The sequence below is a fragment of the Bombina bombina genome, chromosome 6 (genome assembly GCF_027579735.1).
Source record: "Bombina bombina isolate aBomBom1 chromosome 6, aBomBom1.pri, whole genome shotgun sequence".
NCBI lineage: Eukaryota > Metazoa > Chordata > Amphibia > Anura > Bombinatoridae > Bombina > Bombina bombina.
In genome coordinates this window covers 485,106,112-485,132,346 of record NC_069504.1, presented here as the reverse complement: position 1 = coordinate 485,132,346, position 26,235 = coordinate 485,106,112, and the positions used below count along the sequence as shown (strand labels likewise).

Here is a 26,235-nt window from a genome sequence, read left to right as displayed (position 1 = left end):
GTGCTAACATCCATTGTATAGAAATAGACATTCCAAAGAAAAAAAAGGGACACCTAATTTGTAGCAGATACAGTAGATGCTTCAGATTAAAAAAAATGTTATACAAGTATATTAATTATACTAGACAAACACAAAGCATCTTGAAAAAGTCAATAGTCAAGCAGGAGAAAAAAAAGAAACTATATTTTTTATGAATATGATTTTAGGTCAGATTAAGGCTTTCAGACCAGTGTAACGTTTCCACTTATGAACATAAGAATATTTGTGTATTATGTATCTTTAGAAAGATAAATACAGAAAACTGAGGAGCTAAGTAATCCATGCGCCTTTATATAGTCAGTCACCTAAAAAATGGATTCTTTAAAAAGCATTAGATTAACTACACATTTATTTTTATTTATTTATTTTTTTTGTTTGGGGGGGGGGGGAGATTTTGTTTATTAATAATTAAAAAAGCACTTTCCTCATTGTTTGCTAGTTTGCCTTTTTTGTCTATATCAGCACACTTTACCAGTCAGGAATGTATGTATAGGACTGCACAGGCACAAATGCATGAAAACTACATCCAAAAAAATTGCAGTACAAAATAAGCATAATTTGCCTGTAAAATTATGCTTACAGTGACTTACCTTCCTACAGTAAATACTATTTAAGAGTGTATTAAATTATCTTCTAGCATGTTATTAACTTTTCTATTATAAATAATTAGCTATTCCAATAAAATCTTGTTGCAATGTGGTATTGTTTCAAATATGTCAGTACATATAAGCGTATCATTTTCATATTTATAAATTTCCCTTTAATATTGCCTACAAGGTTCACAGGAACATTACTTGTTTAATCTAGGGTGAGCAGGCTATATAGTCTTATACTGTTCCACTACACTGAGGTCAGGCACACATCTATTGGTACCTACACTGAGGTCAGGCACACATCTATTGGTACCTACACTGAGGTCAGGCACACATCTATTGGTACCTACACTGAGGTCAGGCACACATCTATTGGTACCTACACTGAGGTCAGGCACACATCTATTGGTACCTACACTGAGGTCAGGCACACATCTATTGGTACCTACACTGAGGTCAGGCACACATCTATTGGTACCTACACTGAGGTCAGGCACACATCTATTGGTACCTACACTGAGGTCAGGCACACATCTATTGGCACCTACACTGAGGTCAGGCACACATCTATTGGCACCTACACTGAGGTCAGGCACACATCTATTGGTACCTACACTGAGGTCTGGCACACATCTATTGGTACCTACACTGAGGTCACGCACACATCTATTGGTACCTACACTGAGGTCACGCACACATCTATTGGTACCTACACTGAGGTCACGCACACATCTATTGGTACCTACACTGATGTCACGCACACATCTATTGGTACCTACACTGATGTCACGCACACATCTATTGGTACCTACACTGATGTCACGCACACATCTATTGGTACCTACCCTGAGGTCACGCACACATCTATTGGTACCTACCCTGAGGTCACGCACACATCTATTGGTACCTACCCTGAGGTCACGCACACATCTATTGGTACCTACCCTGAGGTCACGCACACATCTATTGGTACCTACCCTGAGGTCACGCACACATCTATTGGTACCTGCACTGATGTCACGCACACATTTATTGGTACCTGCACTGATGTCACGCACACATTTATTGGTACCTACACTGATATCACACACATCTATTGGTACCTACACCGATATCACGCTCACATCTATTGGTGCCTACACTGATGTCACACACACATCTTTTGGTGCCTACACTGATGTCACACACACATCTTTTGGTGCCTACACTGATGTCACACACACATCTTTTGGTGCCTATACTGATGTCACGCACACACGGATTTCAGCATTGCACATGAGCGCTATTTTGCACTCGCATGCAACACTGTCCCCTGTCCGTGTAGAGCCAATCACGCGTGGGCAGGAACTGTCAATCTCCCCGGTGGGATGAGACCGGGGAGACTGAAATCCTCCATCTAAGAGGTGTATAAGAAGGAAGGAAGAAGCAGTCTGATGACCGCTGCATGATAAATACTAACTGCAGGTTCTGTTGTGAGAACCTGCAGTCGTAGGGGGGCAAACAGCTTGATAAATTGAGCCGCCCACAGTATGACTGACTAGTGAAGTAGACTTATAATATAACTGCATGTTGTCTCTCGCCTTTTGCCTGCTCTCTAGGGAGTTGGGCCCTGTAAGCCTCTGTCCTAGTCTGCCTTACAAGGTTTATCTGTATTTATTGCACATCTTGTCAAATTTGCTGGTGCATTAGAAATAATGATGATAAAATAAAAATATATATTAGGTCTTTTGTAAGTACAGAAGCATACTGACATACTATGACAAATATTTAAGCACCAAAGTATTTTGTACTGATGTCTGGGGGGGGGGGGGGGGGGAGATAAAACTAGGTATTTTGTTTGTAATACATGCCCCCTGGCAATTTTATCAACTCCTGGGATATTGGAGATAGCAGAATTGATTAAAACCTGTATTTTTGTGCAGAGCAATCCAATCATACAAGACAAAATTATGAAATCTTTGGTTTTATTTGCAACCTCTGATCTTGCTGAGGTAATGAATTTAAACCAATCAGTCAGCATGAACCCTTTATTTATCTTAACAGCAGGGCAAGTCATATGCCACAGTGGCATAAGCTTACCAAGTACAAAAAGCCTCTCCAGGAAGTGAAATTTCACCAATTACAATGCTGCTCTTCTGGGTATTTTGGTGATTGACAATGCCTCTCTCCACGATGCCCACTTACTGAATTTAGGCCTATAAAATATATATATATTAACATTCTCTAATGTACAATAAAGTACATCTCTAATAAACAATAAAAGGGACAGTAAACAATGAAAAAATATAACATTTAAACATGTTAAACTTTTTTTTGCATGCCAAAAAGATTAGTTTAAAGCAGTTTATTTTGATTTTTAAAACAAACAGGAAGTACACATCTGTTTACAGAGTAGTCCTTAAGGCCTGACTGCTTATTGGCTGAGCAAAATTCCCACTGCTTTATTGATGGCACACCTCATAACTATATTTTTTATTCACAGTACAACATTTGTTTTTCAAAAAAACAGTACATTTCTTAATGCAACAAATAAAAACTTACATTGAAATTTACTGAAACATTAGTAATGCATTAAGTGTATAAACAAAAATACTACAAAGCCTGAATTGCTAACTATAAGGATGAACACTGGTTCCTCATAGATCACATCATCTACAAGGTCTGCCGACTTCCTAATCATCCACACTACCTCAGCCCCAGCTCCCCGTGACAGACATTGTGAAGAATCACTGAGCTGCTGTCTGCAATTAACAGATTTAAGGTTGTAACTGGAGTATTATCTGCTTGAAGGCATATGAATGAAAATTGCAGTTAAATGTTCGTATAATAAAATTGTGCAAGGGATCTACTTAATGAACAGCTGCTTTTATTTTTTTATTTTTAAGAAAAAAACACCCTCTAGTCAGGGGAAGGGTGTTGCAAGAATATCAGTCTAATTAAAATACATCACATGCTTGGATTACAATTAATATTAAAATGCTTCACATGCTTGGGTGACAATTAATGTTATTTGTGATTTAGAAAGAAATAAGTAAGCTAGATGCAAAATTGAAAAAAAAAAAACAAATGCCACATTTCCTAATGTAATTCATATCAGGGGAGGGTTGATCACACTGGGGATCAGGACTCAATACCTGAAACAGAGCCTTTCATTATCTTGTATTTTGCCTTTTTAATGTATTTATTATTCACTGTGTACAGTGCTGCAGAAGAGTTGAATAGCTGTTCAGTTACAAAACTGTGGGCATCACTACACTGTCTCTCAACAAGACATTACACTCAAATAACGCCTGTTATGCATGTACTACAGACATTACACTCAAATAATGCCTGTTATGCATGTACTACAGACATTACACTCAAATAACGCCTGTTATGCATGTACTACAGACATTACACTCAAATAATGCCTGTTATGCATGTACTACAGATATTACACTCAAATAACGCCTGTTATGCATGTACTACAGATATTACACTCAAATAACGCCTGTTATGCATGTACTACAGACATTACACTCAAATAATGCCTGTTATGCATGTACTACAGACATTACACTCAAATAACGCCTGTTATGCATGTACTACAGATATTACACTCAAAAAACGCCTGTTATGCATGTACTACAGATATTACACTCAAATAATGCCTGTTATGCATGTACTACAGATATTACACTCAAATAACGCCTGTTATGCATGTACTACAGACATTACACTCAAATAACGCCTGTTATGCATGTACTACAGACATTACACTCAAATAATGCCTGTTATGCATGTACTACAGACATAACACTCAAATAACGCCTGTTATGCATGTACTACAGACATAACACTCAAATAACGCCTGTTATGCATGTACTACAGACATTACACTCAAATAACGCCGGTTATGCATGCGCTACAGATATTACACTCAAATAACGCCTGTTATGCATGCGCTACAGATATTACACTCAAATAACGCCCGTTATGCATGTGCTACAGACATTACACTCAAATAACGCCTGTTATGCATGTGCTACAGACATTACACTCAAATAACGCCTGTTATGCATGTGCTACAGACATTACACTCAAATAACGCCTGTTATGAATATGCTATAGACATTACACTCAAATAACGCCTGTTATGAATATGCTATAGACATTACACTTAAATAACGCCTGTTATGAATATGCTATAGACATTACACTCAAATAACGCCTGTTATGAATATGCTATAGACATTACACTCAAATAACGCCTGTTATGAATATGCTATAGACATTACACTCAAATAACGCCTGTTATGAATATGCTATAGACATTACACTCAAATAACGCCTGTTATGAATATGCTATAGACATTACACTCAAATAACGCCTGTTATGCATATACTATAGACATTACATTAGAATAACTTCTGTTATGCATACACTATAGACCAGGGCTCGACAAACCCAGGAGCCAGGTAGCCACTGGCTCATAGAATTTTACCCCTGGCTCCTAGCTTTTTGGGTTATTCTCCATATCTCTATATATGCAAATTCCACTGCCTGGCTCCTAAATATTCCTACTTGCTCCTAAATTGCAAACAAATTTGTCGACCTCTGCATAGACATTACACTCAAATAACGCCTGTTATGAATATGCTATAGACATTACACTCAAACGCCTGTTATGCATGTACTACAGCTGCAAATAAAAATCAACAAAAAAACGGTCAGATTTTATAAAATAAAACTATGAGGAAAGAAATCTTATTTAAAAGAGAACTTTCTATTTAAGATACAATCCAATAGGTTATTCAACCTGAATAAGGCTTAGTTTTTAATTATGTAGCATAAGGCTGTACATTCATGGCTGTAATGTTTTGTTTTTTGGTAAATTGATTCCATTAATCCATTCACAATGTTATGCTCTACCAGAGGTTTCTGTAAGATTATTTTTGGACATCTTCTGTCTGGAAGATATCACATATTCTTGGTTTTGTAGTTCTAACAATTGTGAATGTGTCTGCAGAAACATGCATCTTCTTCACAGCAAAAATGGTCTAAAACAAAAACGTACAAAGTTGAGAAATAAAGGGGAATAAACCATATTTTTTTCCTTTTATGATTTAGATAAAAACATGCAATTTAAAATAAAAAATTTCCAGTATACTTCTATTATCAAATTTGTTTATTCTCTTGTCATCCTTTGGTGAAGCAGCAGCAATGCTCTACTGGGACAAGAGGCATATATGTGCAGCCGCCAATTAGCAGCTAGCTTCCTGTAGTGCATAGTTGCTCTTGAGCCTTCTTAGGTATGTTTTTCAACAAAGGATAACATGAGAATGAAGCAAATGAGATAACAGAAGAACATTGCAAAGTTGTTAAAAACTGCATGTTCTATCTGAATAAAAAAAAAAACTTTAAATTTTGACGTAATTATCCCTTTAATTCTATGTACACAGAATCCACCCCTTCAAGAAGCTCAATAAATAGATGATTGTTTGGAGTGGAATAGATCTGCACAAGGAGCTAAGTGTGAGGAGGGATGGGGAAGCAATAAGAATGAAAGTGAAATTTATAAATGGTATTGTTTTGATTTAATTAAACAAATGAATTGTTATCATTAAGGTAATGATGTTTCTTCAAATAAAGTGCAGCTAAAACGTTTATCAAATATGTGCATGAACCTGAGCTTACGTCCCTGCTTTTCAAGAAAAGATACAAAGAGAATGAAGACAATGTAATAATATAAGTAATTTAGAAAGTAGTTTAAAATTGCGTAGGAGCCAGAAAGAAAATTCAGAAGCCTCACAGTGAGATTAGTACTTAAAGGGACGTAAAAAAAAACAAAAATTATTTCATGATTCAAATAGAGATTACAATTTGAAACAACTTTCCAATTTACTTTTATTAACTAATTTGCTTCATTCTCTTGGTAATCTTTGTTGAGGAAACAGCAATATGGGTGAGCCAATAAGATGAGGCATATATGTGCAGCCACCAATTAGCAGCTCCTGAGCCAACATTAAGCTAAAATTAGCGAATATTCAAAATGTTCAATTTGTATTGTACAAAATATCATCAAATACATTTATGTTAAATTATGGAATGCGCTTTGAAAAGCAGAAAATGATATATTAGAAAATATTACACTGCCCCCACCCATCGACTTCATAGTGCAACCCAGCTGGCAAAATTGTCTGTGAAGAACTGTTACCGATTTGTCTGCGCATAGGAGCATACATAGTTATGTACAGGCCTTGGTGACCCCTGTTCCTCACATTTGTCCTGTACTTACCACAACTATGAGAAAGCTACCAGTTAAATACCAAGATGAATTGTACTGTGTTGCACCTCCATGAACAGCAAAAGGATGGTACGGAATAACACTTGCTACTGTTTTTTTTTTTTTAGTCTTAAAACATTCTTTGAAATTAAAACAGCTTTTACCTATTTTTTCCATTGTATAAAATGTAACATATCTAAATTATGTTCTTTTGTAATGAAAGGCAGATTTTTTTATTTTTTTTTTTTATATACAATGACCGTTTTAGGGTGAATGAAAATATTTCATTCCCCGTGCTGGAAAGGAATATACCTTTCTTCTGATGACTTTTTAACAGGCTATGTTAATCAACTTTACCTCACCGCTGCTTACTAGCAGAAACTTCTCTGGATTATTATATAGTATGATTAAATTTATTAACAGCAGAGTTTTATTTTTCCTGACTAAACTAACGGTTTAATGGGTTCCACTCCTCATAACTAAATTAATAGATACTGAGAAAAGAAATGTCAATATTCTTAAACGAATATACACTAATTACTGCACTATATACCATTATATTATACTGGGGCACGGACATCACATCATATGTATGAATGCTGCAGAAAAAAACAGTAATAAACTTTTACTAGAAGAATTTTTGCAAATGGATGTATATTGCAAAAATGCTTCTATTTCAAATGTATTTATGCACATTTAAATTTTTACTTTTCTATCCCTTTAATTTTTAATATATCAGTAGAACATTTTTGTACTAGTGCCCTTTTCCTTCTCCAACATGTTGAGGACGGGTAATATCTCTGGATATAAACACACAATAGGTATAAACACCAAAGGGATTGTTTTTGAATACATTTACATATTCTAGTTAATTTTTCTTTAATTCACCCAAAACCCATAAACCTCCGCTACACTGTAGACTATAAATCTGTATTTGACAAATTCATGGGACCAGGTTTCCACGGCAACTGAAAAATTGAACCAGACTCCAAGATTTGAGTGCTGATATTGCCCAGTGATGATCTGCCATACGGCCCTTTAATTCACAAGCCAATACTTTTTTCCTACTAACACCTTGCAGTAGCCGTTAACTCTGCATTTAACGCAATAAGATGTCAAAACACTGGTGACTTTAGAGATGTGGACTGATGATGGTAGAGAGACAGTGACAATGGAATAGCTCCAACTCACTTGCTCTATATTTATGCTCCTATTTGTTGAAAAAGCTGTAACAAAAAAAAAAAAACACATCTGGGTGAGTTTCAGCATATTTATCAGACTTTAATACAGAGAGAAAAGAAAGTTGCCCTACTTCACACACAATGTTTAATTTCTCATACAAAAGTATACACTATCCCAGTGATTTTTAACCTTTTTTTTGCCGTGGCACACTTTTTTACATTAAAAAATCCTGTGGCACACCACCATCCCAAAATTTTAAAAAAATCACACATTGTAGCCTAATACAGCATATATATACACATACACACAAACACACACATTCTGTATGTATTGTGCTGTTATGCCATGCCTCCTACAAACTACCCCTGCACTGGGAGTAAAAAACAAGCAAAGTTTAAAAAATATGTCACACTGTTGTCAGTCTGCCGTGGCACACCTGAGGATCTCCCACGGCACACTAGTGTGCCACGGCACACTGGTTGAAAAACACTGACTATCCTAACAACTGAATTAGCTTTAACTTTAATAATACTCCATAAAAAATAAAAATGTTTAAAAAATGTACAACACTCAAGCTACAGAGCAAAGACATAGGAAGAGAGTTCCAATGAAGAAGAAATGTTTACTCTAAGAGGTGCAATTTCCAAAGAAGACTACAGACATCCCCATGTCCTCATGAAAAACAGGCCCATGGGATCTCTCTCAAGATATGCTGGACTTACACTGATTAAAATAAGGTATGTGAGTGTGATGTGGATGACAATTATTAATACTAAAGAATACAATCTGCAGCTCTTTAAATAAGTATATAGATCTCCAAGATACCTCCTGCTGCATAATAGTAGTACATACAGACAGATACATGTACAAAGAGATATTTTACAACAGGGCTAGACAAGCCCAGGAGCCAGTGCGCCACCGGCTCCTTAAAATTAGACCCTCACTTTCTGGTTAAGAGAGCACAAGACATCAATGGGTGCCCCCAATTCAGCACACAACAGCCACACCTAAAATTCAGCTAAATGCAGGTGGATCCTTTTTAGGCGTCGCAGCTGTGAAGTACAAATTTAAGTTTAGTGTCATATAAAGTGATTTTTGGGCTAGCTCCTAGATATGGATTTTTTTTTGTCAAACCCTGTTTTACAACTATCTTTAAAAGAACATGAATGCCTAAAATAGCTCCTAAATTTCTGGGCTAGCTGATGGATTTTTAACTAATCCCTTGAACCTTGCTACAGATGTATGTCTAGAAAGCAAACAGTCTTGACCTGAAATTAAAATGTATTTACTAAAAGTAAATTAACGTTTTATTCATACTTTAGCCATTGTATTTTATGGTACTCATTGAGCCTACTTTTTTTTTACATCCTTCAGGCATATACAAATATCCTTAAACTCTACCTAAAATTTCTAACACTGAAAATATTATTTCTGCAACACAGAGAAAATCCTCACCGTGTGACAAAAATACATTTTCAATTCATTTTAAAACATTTATTTTGTATGCAGACAGATATGTACCGAGTATATATAACAATTCCATTCATTTGCTTTTACTATCTTGTATTAACATTATGTAAAACATAAATCAAATGAGAACTTGAAACAGATACTTTTATCAAAACCAAAAAATAAAGATGTGAGATTAGTACACATAATAGGGACAGACTGCTGCTGCATTCCTGCCAGGTAGTGTCCCATACACCTACTTAGGTATCTCTGTAACGAATGCCATGGGAAAAAAGCCAATTTGATCATAGAAGTAAATTGGAAACTTGTTTTAAAATTGTATGCTCTGTCTGAATCTAAAAGAACATTTTGGGGTCTATCCCTTTATATGCTGCAATTTTTCCCCAATGCATTGACTACACCCACCACTTTCCTTATTTGGAGGAGTCAATCCAGACAGAGTATGCAGACAAAAAAGAAAAAAAAAACTGGGAGGTAATGTCTTGCTAATACAATTATTTGTTTACCAATATAGGGCCTGATAACAAGTGGAGTGCTACTTTATAGCGTGCCCGCAAACTGTCAAATACGACCATTTGTGGCCGTGATAACCAGCCATTACAAGTGGCTGGTATTGCTACCACGAGCTCGCGGCAGCAATTATCAATCAGAAAATTAACCAGAGATCAGATCTCTGGTTAATTTTCTAAACGTGTCCAAAATGCACACAGAATAAAGGGTCTTTTAGTTTTTTCTGACGAAAAATAGCTTTCTTTCCCCCATAAAAAACTACTGCATTAGTCAGTTTTTAGGGGTTAAAAGTGGCAGTTAGGGGGTGTTAGAAAAAAAAATAAAACAGCACTGAAAAGTGCCTTTACATTGCGGTCTATGGCAACTGTGTATTCCCTGTAAATATATATGTATTTGCTTAAATACATATATATTTATGTGTTAATGTGTGTATATACACATATTAACACAAATATATATGTATATATTCATATGCATTTAAAATTGCTACCCGGGGGCGTGTCCTGACCACCATCATGGCTGCTAGCATTTTCTGCACTAGCAAAGAAGGATCCTAAATATTTGCTTCATATCAGCTATACACACCATTATCCAAGCTGGAAATCAGTATATTATGAAGCCTACAACTAGTCGCAACTAATGATTCTATGTTCACAAGAAACATTAGTGCAGAAGACTCATTAGATCGGATTAACGGCGGACACGTTTATGAAGGCCTTAACATCCTCGCGGCTAACGGAGTAAACTAAAGTGCTAATATCGAGTTGGGTACGAAGACTAACTATGACAATCAGCAGCGACGAAAGCTACTGGACCATTCAGAAAATGTTGAGAGAGCTGGCTCAGATGTGGACAATGCCTTATACTAACTCGGCTGAGTCCCTCGCTATGCGAATGGAGGAGGAGTATAGCGACTATCCAGACCGGCAGAAGGATTTGGCGGCGCTTACAGAGCTCAGTTGTATTGGGGAGTCTGATACCCCAATAGCACCGCCTCAGGTCCCGCGGCTGTTACATGGTGCCCCGTCCTGCATAAGGGGGGATGCGATCGGCCCTCCGGTACGTGACGCAGCTGAAAATCTAGTTGAAGTGCAGGGCACCAAGCTAATCAAAGCTCCCGACCGAACTGCCGGACTCTTACCTGAGAACTCGATAGTGAAAGACTCACTGATCCATGCTGACACAGCGGGCCAGGAGACTTTGGCCTCCCCTTACCGGATCGGAACGTTGCTGAGACTGACAGACCTGCTACATCTGTCGCAGAATGGTAAATTGTCTAGTGTGACTTTAGGTCTAAAGACAGACACATACTTAGCTATGCGAGGATTAAGGAGCATGGCTACCTTTTTGGATCAAAACACCTGGTCTTTCTACCACAATTTGCCGGCTATAGGGTACAGAAGACAATATCAGATCAGACATGGGATCGGCTAAATATACAAACACTTCAGGACTGATTCCCCGGTTTGATTACCAGCCTTGTAGATAGGGTTATTATAATTCAGTATTGATACTAGCATAGTCATTTGATTAGGGCTCAAGTCAACTATACTGTTATCTGAGTTATGTAAACCCTAGTTTGGTCATATGCTCTGTTGTTGGGAATGTTTAGTTTATCTACATTTTACAGGTTTGATATTATCTAAGTTTGATCTTGTGACCTCATATGTGATATTTTGGTTTGCATTGACTATGTGCTTATACATTTATCTCACCACTTCAATACACCTTATTCATACCCCAGACTAACCTGTACTACAACCAAGGCCTTTTATGCGCTATTTATGCTGCTCAGCACTACTCATGCCCCTTAAAGATTAAGAAAACAGAAAATTCCCCAATTGGGACCTCTCACTACCATAGGAGCCTAGCTCCTTTAATACCTGGTTTAACTACTATAACTCTTCACCTTCAGACCCTTAACCTTACGCAGTTATACTATAATGGTCATTATCACTCTCTAGTATATATCGGCACCACTGCTAACTAACTCTGACTTGATCTCTATCATTTTACCATATAGGCTCTCAAATCTGGTAGGAATATTATTGTAGCTTTATGTGTATTTTTCTGTTTTTAGACTGTTTATTCAGAGTTTTATAATTCAATGATATACGCTATTGTGAATGATACAGAACAATGCTCAAGTATGTGTCTATACATATGTAATCAATAGCTGTTTGTTGGGGGTACCCTATTCTTCCCCTTAGTACAATATCTATGCACTAATATTTCAGTCCCCTTATATTTATTATCTATATGAAGCACAATATTTATGACATCCCCACTCCTACTTACCCATGCAAGTATGTGTTGTATTTTTATTTTATTACTACTAAAGGTCCTAAGCCATATCTTTACATGTTCCCAATCCTACCCCCCAGTATCTTATCCTTATCTTAAGCTGATCCTAGAAGTTTTAGTATTAAATTATCACCATCCCATCCTTACTCTTACACGTTATATTTCTCTGACTCCACTTTTCAGAGAGCCTTTTTACAAACTCCTCAAATATCAGACCCCTATAAATTAAGTAGACTCCCATTTTGTCTATCAGACAGAGGCCTTAGTTTAAGACTATAAGCTCTACTAACATGTGGGTTTTAGCTCCTACATAAGCCTTACATATCTGTTTTCTTTAGGTACCCACAGTCTTTGCCTAGCAACCATGATTGTTTCCTACTCATTGTTCGACTCCCATAATCTACCCTCCTGTAGGAGGTTTGTCTCATTACGACGTAATACCATTTACAAGATGAAGCATTATCCCATATCAGTTAATTACAAAATATCTATTCTAACTGTCTTTAGTTCCGTCATTATATCTCTCACTATAGAGTACCTCCTACTACTTTCTGAAAGTTTTCTCCACAAGCCCTACAAGATGCCTTGTTTTGGTTTATTATGTCATCTCTGCTTAGAGGTCCATTTACTGTTGGCTTAAGAACATGTTCTTATGCATTTATCCCAGAGCGTAACTTCCCAGCTTGATCCTTATGCCCCTTAAGTCTCTTCCCGGCTCCTCGAGAGCACTACCTTTTAAGACCACCTACTTGGAACCAGCTTACCTTTATACACGCCTTATATACATTAAATGACTCTATAGCCAGTCCCATTTGTATTAGCACACCTGAGCTAATTCTTATAAAGCCTAAGATGTCTATATAACCCAGCACAGCAATGCTCATAGCCTCCTCTGGAAGATCTCTTTTTCAGTATTACTAAGACACGCCCCCCCACTCCCTGTCCTATCATACAAGTGGCTCTTGCCCACTGCACCCCTCCCCTAATATCTTTTACAACAATAATCCTAAGTAACTACCATTTGACATAGCATTCACAGTTTATTTGGCCCAAGAGTGACCAAAGCAGTAGTTATTTTGCATCTATAGATTAAAAGAAAAATGAGGTTCCATTACTGTTTGTCTAGTTCCTGCGTTATCTGTACTTCATCTCAGATATTATTGATGTTATAAAGAATGGCCCATTCTCTAGTAAGTTATACTGTTATTAGCAAAAGCCTACAAGTGTAAATATTTTTATCTAAGAAGTCAATCTTATATGTCTGACAAACTTTGTATTTTCCTTAACACTGTATCACATAACAACCTCAATAAAAAATTTAAAAAAAAAAAAAAAAATTGCTACCCATCACTATATGACTTACCCCCTTTGTTGCGATTGTTCTCATGCCGTGTCTCACGGCATGAGAATGAGGCTCCCATTGGAGCCTATGGAAGTACGCTCTATTGAGCGCAAAGCTTCCATGCAACGCGAACGCAAATTAATTAACCTACATACACTTTTTTATTACATTAAATGGACATTTTACACTAGATTTTTCTTTGTATAAATGTTTTGTAGATTTTTATATATATATATATATATATATATATATATATATATATATATATATATATATATATATATATATATATATAATAGATAGATAAAGAATAGGGATGCACTCGCCAGGATTTCCAAAGTTACTTTTAATGTAACATTTTGGGGCGTTACCCCCTTCATCAGACAATACAAAATAATCCACAGAATAAACTAAAAGAAGCGCTAAAAGCAAAAACACATCAACCAGTTGGATACACAAAATGTCAGAAATTTTATTCTATACAATATATAATTGAATAATAGAATTCACATATTCAGCCACCGGTGGTAAATAATAAAAAGGTAATCAATTGGTATTATAACCTACGATTCTATAAAGCTATATGCGCATATGATAACAAATAAATGGACTCTTAGAAAAAAAGACATATATAATAAAAGGTAAAGATGTATAAAAATGTGTAAAAATGTAAAAAATAATGCCAATCTCCTCAATAGGTATTTCACAAAACTCAGTTTGATAATAGTTCCAGATTATCAAAAAGAAGGATACATTGTTCCTTAAATTGTAACACTATGTGTCGGTAGTATCGCTTTCAGCAGGTATAAAAAGTCATATATGTATCAGTTTGTAGAGATTGGAAAAAAAGGCCACAATGTGGTTTTAAATATTCGGTGGAGTTTTCCTTCGTGCCAAACAATATTCAAAAATGGCTATAGATCTTTCTTAACCCACAAACATAACACTTTTAACTAGTGATGCACCGAAATGGAAATTCTGGACCGAAACCGAATCCCAAAATCCAGGATGCACTTAGCCAAAAACCGAAACAGAAAATCTCTTTTTCCAAATTATTTTAAAATATTTAGTTTTTTAGTTTTTTTGCATATCTGAATTGAAAACCTGCAAGCCAATACAATAAAATAACCACACTTAAATTGAAAGCAACACACTAAAATTGGACAAAAATATCTTAAAACAATATGTAACACAATAATTTTACCAAGAATAAAAAAACGATAATGCCATTTGCAGCCAAAATGTTTCTGCGAACAAATTTCGGTGCATCCCTACTTAAAACAACATTAAATATCAATTTACTGTATTATTCTGTATTTAGTTCTGTGTAACAGAATCAGATTTAACAGTATTTTTTTTTATTTATTTTTTTTTAACAATTATCCAAATAAAGTATAGTCCTAGCAAACTATTATTATATGAGAAACAGTAAGTCAAAAAATGACCTCAAACAGCAGCTCTAGGCTAGCATCAAATTTGAAATATGCTACACAATTTTACCGAAAATAACAGGCAGAAAAAACGAATTAGCCAAAAATTAAATTTTCGGCTGAAACTTTTCTGCGGCCGAAAATTCGATGCATCCCTACTTTTAACGGCTATTTTTCACCTCCCAGTACCTTACAAAGACCGCTGTAGCAACGTGCGCCTCGTGTGAGTATCTCACTTGCTTCCGGGTTTCAGGTCTCTGGTGTCACCTGGGTAAGGATTAGCCATTCACGGGTAGTTTTTTTCGGTTTCAAACTCTGTGCTGATGCCTGTGCGTGATGATGCCTGTATGTGGTTCCAAAGTAGAATGTCCTCCCTTCTTCTTCATAGAGCACTCTATATATCAAGTGATCAGTGAATATCTAGAGTTCCAGCAAGTCTTATCTACGCATTTCAGCTTCCTTGGAAGACTTTATCAAGATAACAATCCACAACCTACTTACCCCCATGCTTTTTAAACTAACCTAACCTGTTCAGCAATCAACAGGTGAAAACCCCCCAGTCCTCCCAGTGTGTGTGACTATCTAATCATAATAGTGAAGACCAAGTGACCAATGTCCATGAAAAACAAGATGTCTGCATAACAGTGCTCAGGTCCGGTTAATAAAGCAATGAAATCCTCAAGGTTAATGTGATACCAGTACCTGATAAGCCTTAAGTGCCTAATTCTAATTACAGCCGGCGGGTGGTTACCATAGCAACCATAACAAACAACACGGCCCCCAATCATGGGTAATGCATTATATGGCCAGTCAATAATACTAGAACACGGAGGAACGTCCAGCCCCCAACCAGTAAAGCCAACCACCCAGCAATAAATACAGAATGTGGAACATATCCAAATGTAACATCCATCACATATAACGTACCCGCAAAAATGTAGGAGCAAAAATGGCCAGAGTAAAGAAAAATAGCCGTATGGCTGGTACACAATACCACACTCCAGTACTATGTAGGACAAAATAGTAGCGCTCTCAGCACAGCCGAACACAGTCCGGTATGGGGGTGTGTAATTGGGAGCCAATCAGGGGCTAGATTCTACGGTGCGTGGTGTCACCCCCGAAACATGCATAAAGCAGGGTATAAAATACAAACACATGGCATCACAGTTAACAGTATAATGGCTGGTACTGAAAACTACATACAGTGCCGATATGGTGCATATCAGCGATCCCAGTGTAGCCGGGCTAAATCTGGCATAGAGGCGTGTCATAGAGGGCCAATCAGGTGGCTAGACTCCAGGGTATGTGGTATACTAGCAAATTGTATAGTGGAACAGCCTCCCACCCGGGGGTCATGGTAAACACTAGCTATAATACACCAAAATATATATGTGGATGCAAGCAGTTGTATGAACATTTATGTATACTGTCCCTTTAAGAAAACCATTTTAATTAAATTACAAACTGCCCCTTAAACAGCAAAAGTCACAAACATGAGTAACATAAAATGGAGGTTCTGACATTTTAAAAATATTACTTTTTTTCTAAACTGCTATGAAAACTAATTTGAAACAATGATTTTGCAATTTTAAATAAATGTAAACAACCTTATGCTCATAATGCATTTTTACATTACTTAGATAGGGTAGGACAGCTTGGCTATGTTTACCTGTATAGCTATAAAATACACATGCTGCATGGAGGAATAATAGTAAAGCTAAACAGCAATGTTCATGTTCTTCCATGCAACATACTCTGCTCTCCAGGAAAACACGGCTGAGCGGGCAACCCTAACCTTATAGGACAATTCCCAAAACCATACTGGTGGACAGTGCAAAGTTGTTAGAAAACTACTACTAATAATAATAAAGCAGGTTTACTTAACTGAGAACCATTTAACACACAACATAATGCATGCAACTTATATATTAGATTAAACAAAGAAACTATAAAATGTCCCTTTAGGAGGTCAGTTAGTACAATGGTTTAAAAACGAACCAGGGAACCGTGGCTTCTAAAATTCTAGTTCTGGCTCATTTTTTTTTTAATTCTTCAGCATATGACCAATAAAAAAATTCCCAGGCTTCTTAAAAAAACAAACAAACAAAAAAACCTGTATAGCTGACTCCTCAGAGCTATGGGTGGTATTTAAAAGGGATATAAAACCCAAAATTGTTCTTTCATGATTAAGATAGAGCATGCGACTGATCCTTTGTTGAAGGAGCAGCTATGCACTACTGGGAGCTACCTGAACAAATCTAGCGAACCAATGAAAAGAAGAATTTATGTGCAGCCACCAATCAGCAGTTATCTCCCAGTAATGAATTACAAAAGGTATGCTTTTCAACTAAGCAAGAGAAGCACGAGAATAAAGCAAATGAAATAAATAGAAGTAAATTGGAAAGTGGTTTAAAAACACATGTCCATGTCCCTTTAATTAAAAGCATCAAACATGAAATATGCTGTAACATGCTGAACAGACTACAACAAAGATGACAGGAACATATGCAATGAAAATAAGTTTAAAAAATATGCCCCAGATAACCAAATATTTTGCCAAAGATTACATTTACAATTTACATAGGAATATATTACACACTAGATGGCTCATTTCAATCGTACCCTCTTAAGAGTATCAAGTTTCTCTTCCACTATTAGGGGAAACATTTCAAAAGGATTCCTAAGTTGCAGTGGAGAGGGAAATGTTGTCATGCAATTTTAGGAGCAAGTGTGATAACGGGTACCTTTCAATTAGTCTATAAGAAACTTTAACAAAATGAATGACTGGAAACTAAAACATGCAGTCTACACATTCAGTGGAAATAGGCAAAGTTTTGTGACCTAAATATGTTTTTAAAGAAACTGGGAAGCCCTTTGGTAATGCTTAAAAAATATTTCATTATACACAAGAAAGTGTACCTGTGTAGAAGGACTCGGGGCTTGATACCTTTATATCAAACAGAGGCACCAGATAAACAATATAAATATATATTTCCCAGACTGAACAAAGGCCCACTTACAGGTTCTTATCACCAAATAAGCCTTTAATGTGTGTGTGTTCTATAACAAGTTATTTGGTCGATTCCACGATTCAAGCACTGAGGAAGTTTGCTAAAATTGGACTGCTACCTATTAGAAACATACAGGAATAGAAAACGTAATCAAGCACTCAAATGATTTATTTGCCATAATACACCCATATGTAAATCTGTTTAAGCAAAGATTCAGCTAAATATTGAGTTTTTTCCAAATGGAAAGTTAAACACACTCTATTAAGCATAAATGTAATGGCTGCAATTCATTGAACTTTGTCATGGCAGAGTCACACTTCTTGTGCCACATAATAACAGTGGCACTTTCATTGTTGCTGTGTGGCATGCTGGGAATTGTAGTTCACATGTGCAATATGCAATTCCCCAAATAGGCAAGATACAGCAAGGTCAATGTGAAAGCACCAGGGCCGAGAAATGTAAGCTCCAAAGCTGTTTATTATTAAAAATGCCACTGCCAACCAATACAGTTGTGAGAATTACACTCATGAGCAAGTAACCTGGCCTAGGGATGAGCTGTACACAAACATTTGTTTCCTGTTTTAGTATAGATGTTATAAATGTAAACAGCTTTCACAAACTTTTGTCATGACTTGTTTAATTGCTGCTCCTCCATATGAAAAAAAAATGTAGATTTTAATCTCCCTATAACAGATAAATCCATTAGGGGAAATATATGTTGTAGGGTTAGACTTGAGAAGACAGAAGGGAGCATTTCATGTTTTGAGATTAGACCAGTCAGTCTTACCCTGTCATGGGCTCTTTTTGTATGTTTTAAACTTTAAAAAATAAAGGATTGTGTTTTTACTTCAAGTTTAGAGACTGCCTCCGGATCCTTTTTGTTTCATAAGACAGAAGGGTGCATTTCATGTTTTGAGATTAGAAATTGCTCAATTTTCAGAGCTAAATTACATGAAAAGGGGTCAAAATAAAGAATATATTGCAAGAGGTTTGTGTATAAATATTTTTTATAAAAATCTCAAGGTGTTTACAGTCCCTTTAAGAAGAAAGTATTTAGACACGTCAGACACAAAAACAAACAAATGAACAATGTAATATTTATCAGTATACATTATTTGCTGCAAGGCACATTTTCATAAAGAGAGAGTGAACAGCCTCTCATATTTCTAGTTTGTTTATAGTGAAGATGACATCAGTTTATGTATAGCAGGGGTTCTTAAATCTGTTTAAAATTTAGAAGCCAGTAAGAATATTTAGGAGCCACTTCAGTGTCATGAGAAAAAAAAAAAATCTTTATCACAATGTAACTGTAGAATGATGGGTCCCACTGTCCTCCTACCTTAGGCTAGCGTTCGCAATTAATTTAAAAAATATAGTTTATAATAAATTGTGTATTTTGTGTTAACTTTACGTCATATACAAAGGTTGGCGATATCTAATTTTTTGCCAGATACCTTGTAGCGTTGCGTGAACGGGATCGCAAGTAGTGTCACGTGACACTCCTGCGTGTCTATGTACATAGAATAAACCCATACTAAGTTTCAAAAAGCTCAATGATTGTTTGGAGTGGAATAGATCTGCACAAGGATAGAAGTGTGAGGAGGGAGGGCCAAGCATTAAAAATAAAATTTTATTGTTTTAGGTAAATAAAACTATGTAAAATTGTTATTTTCTCTGTACAGCTGAAAAGTTGATCAAATATGAATGAGTAACATATTAAACTGGATATAGTTCGCCTCCCAATTTCATTAATTTTAAAGACAAAGAAAGAACACCTTGTGTGTTTCTATGTAAGACGCTTGATGCTTTGACAGAGGGTGAGACAGGGCAGCATTTCCAGCTGAACATGGAATCAATCCCGACCTTATACACAAAGGTCATGAATTCTTGGAGCCACTCAAGACAGGGATGTCCTCATTTGGGACTTCCTATTTGGCATTAATTTGATAAGGCATGCGTCCAATCACTTGATATTAAATTTGACTACTTATTTTAATAAATACATGCAACAATTTAAATTGTAAATAAATGGCAGGAGACTGGATTGAGGAAGTTCACTATAGGTATGGGTTGTATACAAATGTGTATTCTCGCAACTAATTAAAACAAAGACTTATGTTTTGTCCATGACAAAGTTAAAACATTTAAATAGCAAACTTTCATTTGTATGATGGATTTTTTTTTTTTTAGTTTAAAATGTATTTAACTATTAATCAGACAGTGGAGCAAACAATCACATTGAATTGCTCATACAGCAAGCAAGTTGTGACAGCTAGGAGGGCAAGGATGGGATTCTGTCGCCCATAGTCTGCACAGAGGAACATTAAGAAAAGACAATAACCCAGACATAGTGCTTCTGCTATTTTTCACAACGAGAAGACAGATGTTTACTTAAATTTCCAGGCACATCCTCAAGGCGAGGAGCCACAGTTAAACAGAAACTCATAACGACTATCTTTCTAGATTATGTTTTGCAAAAGAGAACATTTCAGTATTATAATTTGTTATTTATTGTTTTAAAAAACATGGTGTTTCGGTGCAAGAAAAATATGTTGTTCTTATGCTTGTGAGTCTTATTTATCACTGTTCATCTATAAGGTTGTGGAACTTACCAACCAGTGAGCATTCTATCCCTAGGGCTGTGTTCAACTATGCATTTCCTGTTAACGTCAAAAACTAATTTAAAGTGAGTTCAAGGAGAGGAAACTCCAAAATTTTCTTTCACGATTCGGATAGAACATACAATTTTAAACAACTTTCCAATTTACTTCTATCATCAAATTTGCTTTATTCACTTGTTGTCATTTGCTGAAGAAACAGCATTGCACTACTGGCAGCTAGCTGAACACATCTAGTTAGCCAATCACAAGAAAAAAATGTGTGCAGGCACCAATGAGTAGCTAGCTCCCACTAGTGTAGGATGTGTGTGTATTCTTTTCCAACAAGGGATACCAAAAGAACAAAGCAGATCTAAATTATGCAAGTTTCATTTTGACTTACCTATACCTTTAAATAATTTCCATGCACAAATTTAAAAAAAAAATGGTTTTAACATATATTGTGAGCGTTCTTTTTAATGCATAACTGCAATATTTTAAAGGTTAATATCCCTTTAACTTGGAGTTTAAATTAACAGTCTAGTCAAAATTAAAGCTCATGATTAAGATAGAGCATGCCATTTTAAACGTTCAAATGCACTTTAATCATCAAATTTTCTTTGTTTTCTTGCTATTCTTTGTTGAAAGCTAAACTGTAGGCTCATATGCTAATTTATAAACCCTTGAAAGCTGCCTATTATCTCAGGGCATTTTGATAGTTTTTCGCAGATAGACAGTACTAGTTCATATGTGCCATATTTGATAACATTGTGCTCACTCCCGTGGAGTTACTTATGAGTCAGCACTGATTGGCTAAAATGCAAATCTGTCAAAAGAACTAAAATAAGGAGGCAGTCTGCAGAGGCTTAGCTACAAGGTAATCACAGAGGTAAAAAGTATATTAATATAACCGAGTTGGTTATGCAAAAAAGTCGCATTTAAATGGGACTTCATGCCTTGTATATCAGCAGCACTTTTCAAATTGCATGCAGTGTAGACATTGGTAAACAGACAGATAATTTGCTTCTAAATTTCTGGACTGGCTTTTGGCGTTTTAACCAATTTGAAAGCACTATTTTAACTTCATATTCAAGGATGCAGATCTACAATGAATAATCTTGTTATTTTCACACTGAATATCCTAGCCAAAGGCATTAAAAAAAATATATTAGTTTTTACGGAATAAAATTATGCAAGTTGGTTCAACTCAAAAACCCTTTGTGTGTGGTAAAGTGGTGCAAAATCAAATGAAATGAAAGAAAGGAAATGCAGTAGTGAAGAATCTGTGCAGTGAAAAAAGAAAAATCAATCTTGAAAATAGAAACTATTGAACAAATACATGGTCTCCATGGTAATTCTTTAATGCTGCTCCAGAATTCACTTGGAAGCTTATCTTTTGCTGCTCTAGATCTGACGAAAATCTTTTCCAATATATAACACAGGGTGTGAAGTTTCATAAATTGATGCTGTAAAAAAACTGCTCTGGATATGAGAAAGGGACTGAACTCTTACAAGCTTGTCATTCTCAATAAGAAAGGTAAAATGTGTTTTGTTTTTGTATGTATGTTCTCTATACAGTGCTGCTCAACAGCACTGTATAGAGAACATACACACAAAAAGCTTTTTTCCGCCTTGGACCAATAAAAATGTATCACGGCACATCACATTTTGCGGGTTTTATTATATAGTAAATGAATGAACTAACAAACAAGACTATTACTACTATACAGGTATATTTATAAATATATAAGTATTTTGTTTCAATATCTACAAATACACACCTCACTCTGCCTCCAAATATTAAATAGAACTGAATTTAGTTTGTCATGGATAAACTGAATAAAGCAGAAATACCTGAGCAGAGTGAAAGTGACAGTTCAAACAGTCCCTCTGAAAGATTACTGTGACTTGCAAACAAAGGAAGGGCCTTGAGAGTGATAGTCCAGGAACCCACATTATACTCCACATCTGTTCTACACAGATGCAGGAATGAGAGTCAAGGCAACCTGTAGTCTATTCACATTTGACCCTTTTGAAGCAAGGACATGTGTCACTAAATCTGTACCACCACTGCACAGGCAACCATTGTTGGAAATGATGATCATTTGCATTACGTAAGGCAATTTTTTAAAAAGAAAAAGAAAACAAACAATAAAATATTCTAACACCAACATAAAGAATTCAGCAATGATGATTATGAATTATTCCAAGAAAGAACAAAGAGAAAATGAGTCAGTGGTTTATTTTCATAATGCAGGAGAACGGAGTAAAAAATTGTTTTCACACAAGTCATCCTTAAATTGAGGTCCTCTTGCATCCACTTAGCATTCAGCTAATTAACACCATTAATGAGAATAAATCTGCAGTCAGCATTCTGTGATTCTGTCATTCTTTGTGAAGCTTATTACTCTGAATCCACCTTACCGATCTTAATTCAATTACCAGACCGATAAACGTCTTCTATAGAATGAACAGAAAAAGTCTCAATTGTGGAGCATGTTCTAGAAGCAACATACACACATTAATGATGTTTCCCTACAGTCTTATCTTAATAGAAAAATAAAATGTTTACCTAATGTTACCAAACGAATACATTAGCTATAACCATACAGAGCTCTGCAACGCTGAATTTCTATGGCCAGCCTAATCAGTATTCTAAGCACACATCCATCCAATAAGATGAGTTACTGTACAAATGTGCATTTTGCATTAAATATTAAATATATTCTTTAATAATATATCTACACATCAGTGCCTTAAGAAAAACAGCTGCAGCTTTAACTAGAGTAATTATTTATAAACTTTCATATTTACACACCAACAATCTTTATAAATTGCCTTCTGCGCATAAAACTATGCTGATCAAATGTTTACATAGAATGAATTATTTTCACTAACTTGATGTAGCAAAGTACCTATTTTTTCTTCAAACAAAATGGGCCTAGCTACAAATTAGACATTTAACCATTAGTTTAATGTAGCAAATAAGGACATCCCATTGCTCCACACCTCCAAGATCATGTAAGGTTATTGGGAGAAAATACTCAGGTGAATAAGACATCGCTTTGCACTGTATGTTGTATTAACCCTTTACCAAACAGTGAATGCAGGAAAACAAAGAGAAAAAATATCAATTAATCATGGAAATTTTCAAAATTATTTGTGCCTCTTTAAGAATATCTAAGATATGTTGCTAATAAGTATTTATACAAATGAATGCTTGTAAGTAGAATATTGCAGTGTTTGAATGCTATAAAATCCTGAATGAAAATACTGTATTGTTAATGTGCACCATATACTGTGAAATTAGGTCTGACAGCAATATAAACATTTTTCTTTCCATTTTACTGTATAGTTTGTACATGAACCAATAGTCTCTCTCTCTCTCTATATATATATATATATATATTAGTATTAGTCTGAGGAAGGGGAGCACACGTATATATATATATATATATATATATATATATATATTTAATAAACAAGTTGAACAACATAGTGGACATATCCTACATATGTATTTATGTGTGTGTCAAAGTGAAATACCGAGTTTAATATGGTGTAAGAAGTGTATCAGCAATGGTCTAAATAGCCTAGTAATGGCAACATGGGATAGTAATAAATAAGTCAGATTAACATAAACAACTTTGCTGGGCCACTGCTATATCAAAGAGGATACCAGAAAACCAGAGGAGGGGACCAACCACAAATTATCTGGCTACTGAGAACTGTTAGATTCAGACCCAGGAAGCATCATATAATACATGACACTAAATTAAAAAAGTGTCACCACAACATATACACCATGGCCACTAAATAGGTTACTTCTACCCTTATAGGCAAACTATTCACTGAGCGAGCCAGTAAAACGGTGTGTATCTTCACATGAGGTCACCAAGATGACTGATGTATACATCATACATCCCACACCAACCAGTAGCACCTAATATGATAGCAGAAAATGTAGCCCAATGACACCACGTTGCCCACCGCCATAATACAACACAGGATCGAACATCATTTCCAATATAATATGGACAGGTATTTTTGCCGATATTGATTAAATAGCTTTCAGGCCCTAGTCCTTATGTATCTCCAGGGTAGCTGTGTTGCAGCACTTATAGCAGTAGAGGGACTAAAGCACTGAAGCCTACTGTCCTTACATCACACCCATACTTATACCGTCACGTAGCACCCTAAATAATGCTTATCTCCCCTGCCCTCGGTCATCAACATCTTATGAACCTTTTAATCACTTCTTAATATTGTTGTTGCCCTGCATTCTCCTGGCATAAGTTTCCCCTTCGCTCCCTTCTTACCTGCAGACTTGGAAGCTCTGGTCGGCTCGCACCCGAGACTCATGAGGATGGAGACTGCGAGCAGCCCCCGGGTGACACGAACACCCGATCCCGGGGGGCTCCGAGTCGCCATCCCTCGCCTTCTCACCGAGTCCTGCTCCTTACCATCCCGAAAAAAACATCCACAAGCGACACCGCACTCCTGGCCTCCACTACACACAACGACCGCAATCACAAAACCAATCACCGCGTTGAGAACAGACTCAGTCAGTACCGACCACACTGCGCGCTCCCGCAATGAGTGCGCGCCCCCGATGCCTCCAATCACAGCAATTTGCCACAGCCCACTAACGAGCACGCGCACATTAGAGCCACCCCCACTTTCCGGGCACAGTCTACACTATTCTCCAGGGATGCGCGGCTGGTAGATACGCCCCCAGGTATCACGTGCACATGTAAACTACAACTTCAGCCCCGCCCCATAGTTGTGGATCAATTCACCTGATTTCCTGCATAGACTTCCGGTAATTCCTGCCATGAATCATGATGCCATCTCCAGACTGTTTGCAAACACAAACATATCCTTATTTTTAGCCAAGTACTTTTTTTAAATGTTGGGACGTAACATTAGCGCTTGAAATATGCTGCAGTGCAGTTGAAATCCCCTTAAAAGTATTTTTGTAAAATCCCACAACAACGAAGTTGGTTTCTTATTCAAGCTGTTTCTTATTCGTGAAATTCTGTTTCTTATTCATGGAAGTCGGTTTCTTATTCATTTTTTTTGTCAGACTGCTTTAAATTGAATTTAAAATAAAATATAGGTTTTATTTATATAATTATATGATTCATATAATGTAGTTACCCAAAGGTGGAATCCCTTTATACAACAATTGAATATACAAACTTGAAAAAAGGGCATACGTTGGCACCAATACAAATATTACTATTTTGAATAAGTAACAGATATTTTCAAAGGGTTAATAACCATTGGGCCACTGATTTCACTATGAATATATACAGGGTAGATCTCCCTCCATGCCATGCAATTGTTTTTAGCCTGGCCCAATGGTGTTTTTGGCACATACATTGATGCCAACCCTGGCATAGGTGACATAATTCTCATTTTTGAATAAGTAACAGATATTTTCAAAGGTTTAATAACCATTGGGCCACTGATTTCACTATGAATATAT

The 26,235-nt window shown here is 36.2% G+C and overlaps 1 protein-coding gene across 1 annotated transcript in view; it reads right to left on the bottom strand.

Moving 5' to 3' along the window:
* Positions 1-25,354, bottom strand: part of LOC128663134 (neogenin-like) — a 297,892-nt gene extending 272,538 nt beyond the window's left edge. The window contains exon 1 of the mRNA XM_053717319.1: positions 25,064-25,354. Coding sequence (XP_053573294.1) covers positions 25,064-25,175 — 112 coding nt within the window. The 5' untranslated portion in view covers positions 25,176-25,354. The remainder of the gene's footprint in view (positions 1-25,063) is intronic.
* Between the last annotated feature and the right edge of the window lie 881 nt (positions 25,355-26,235).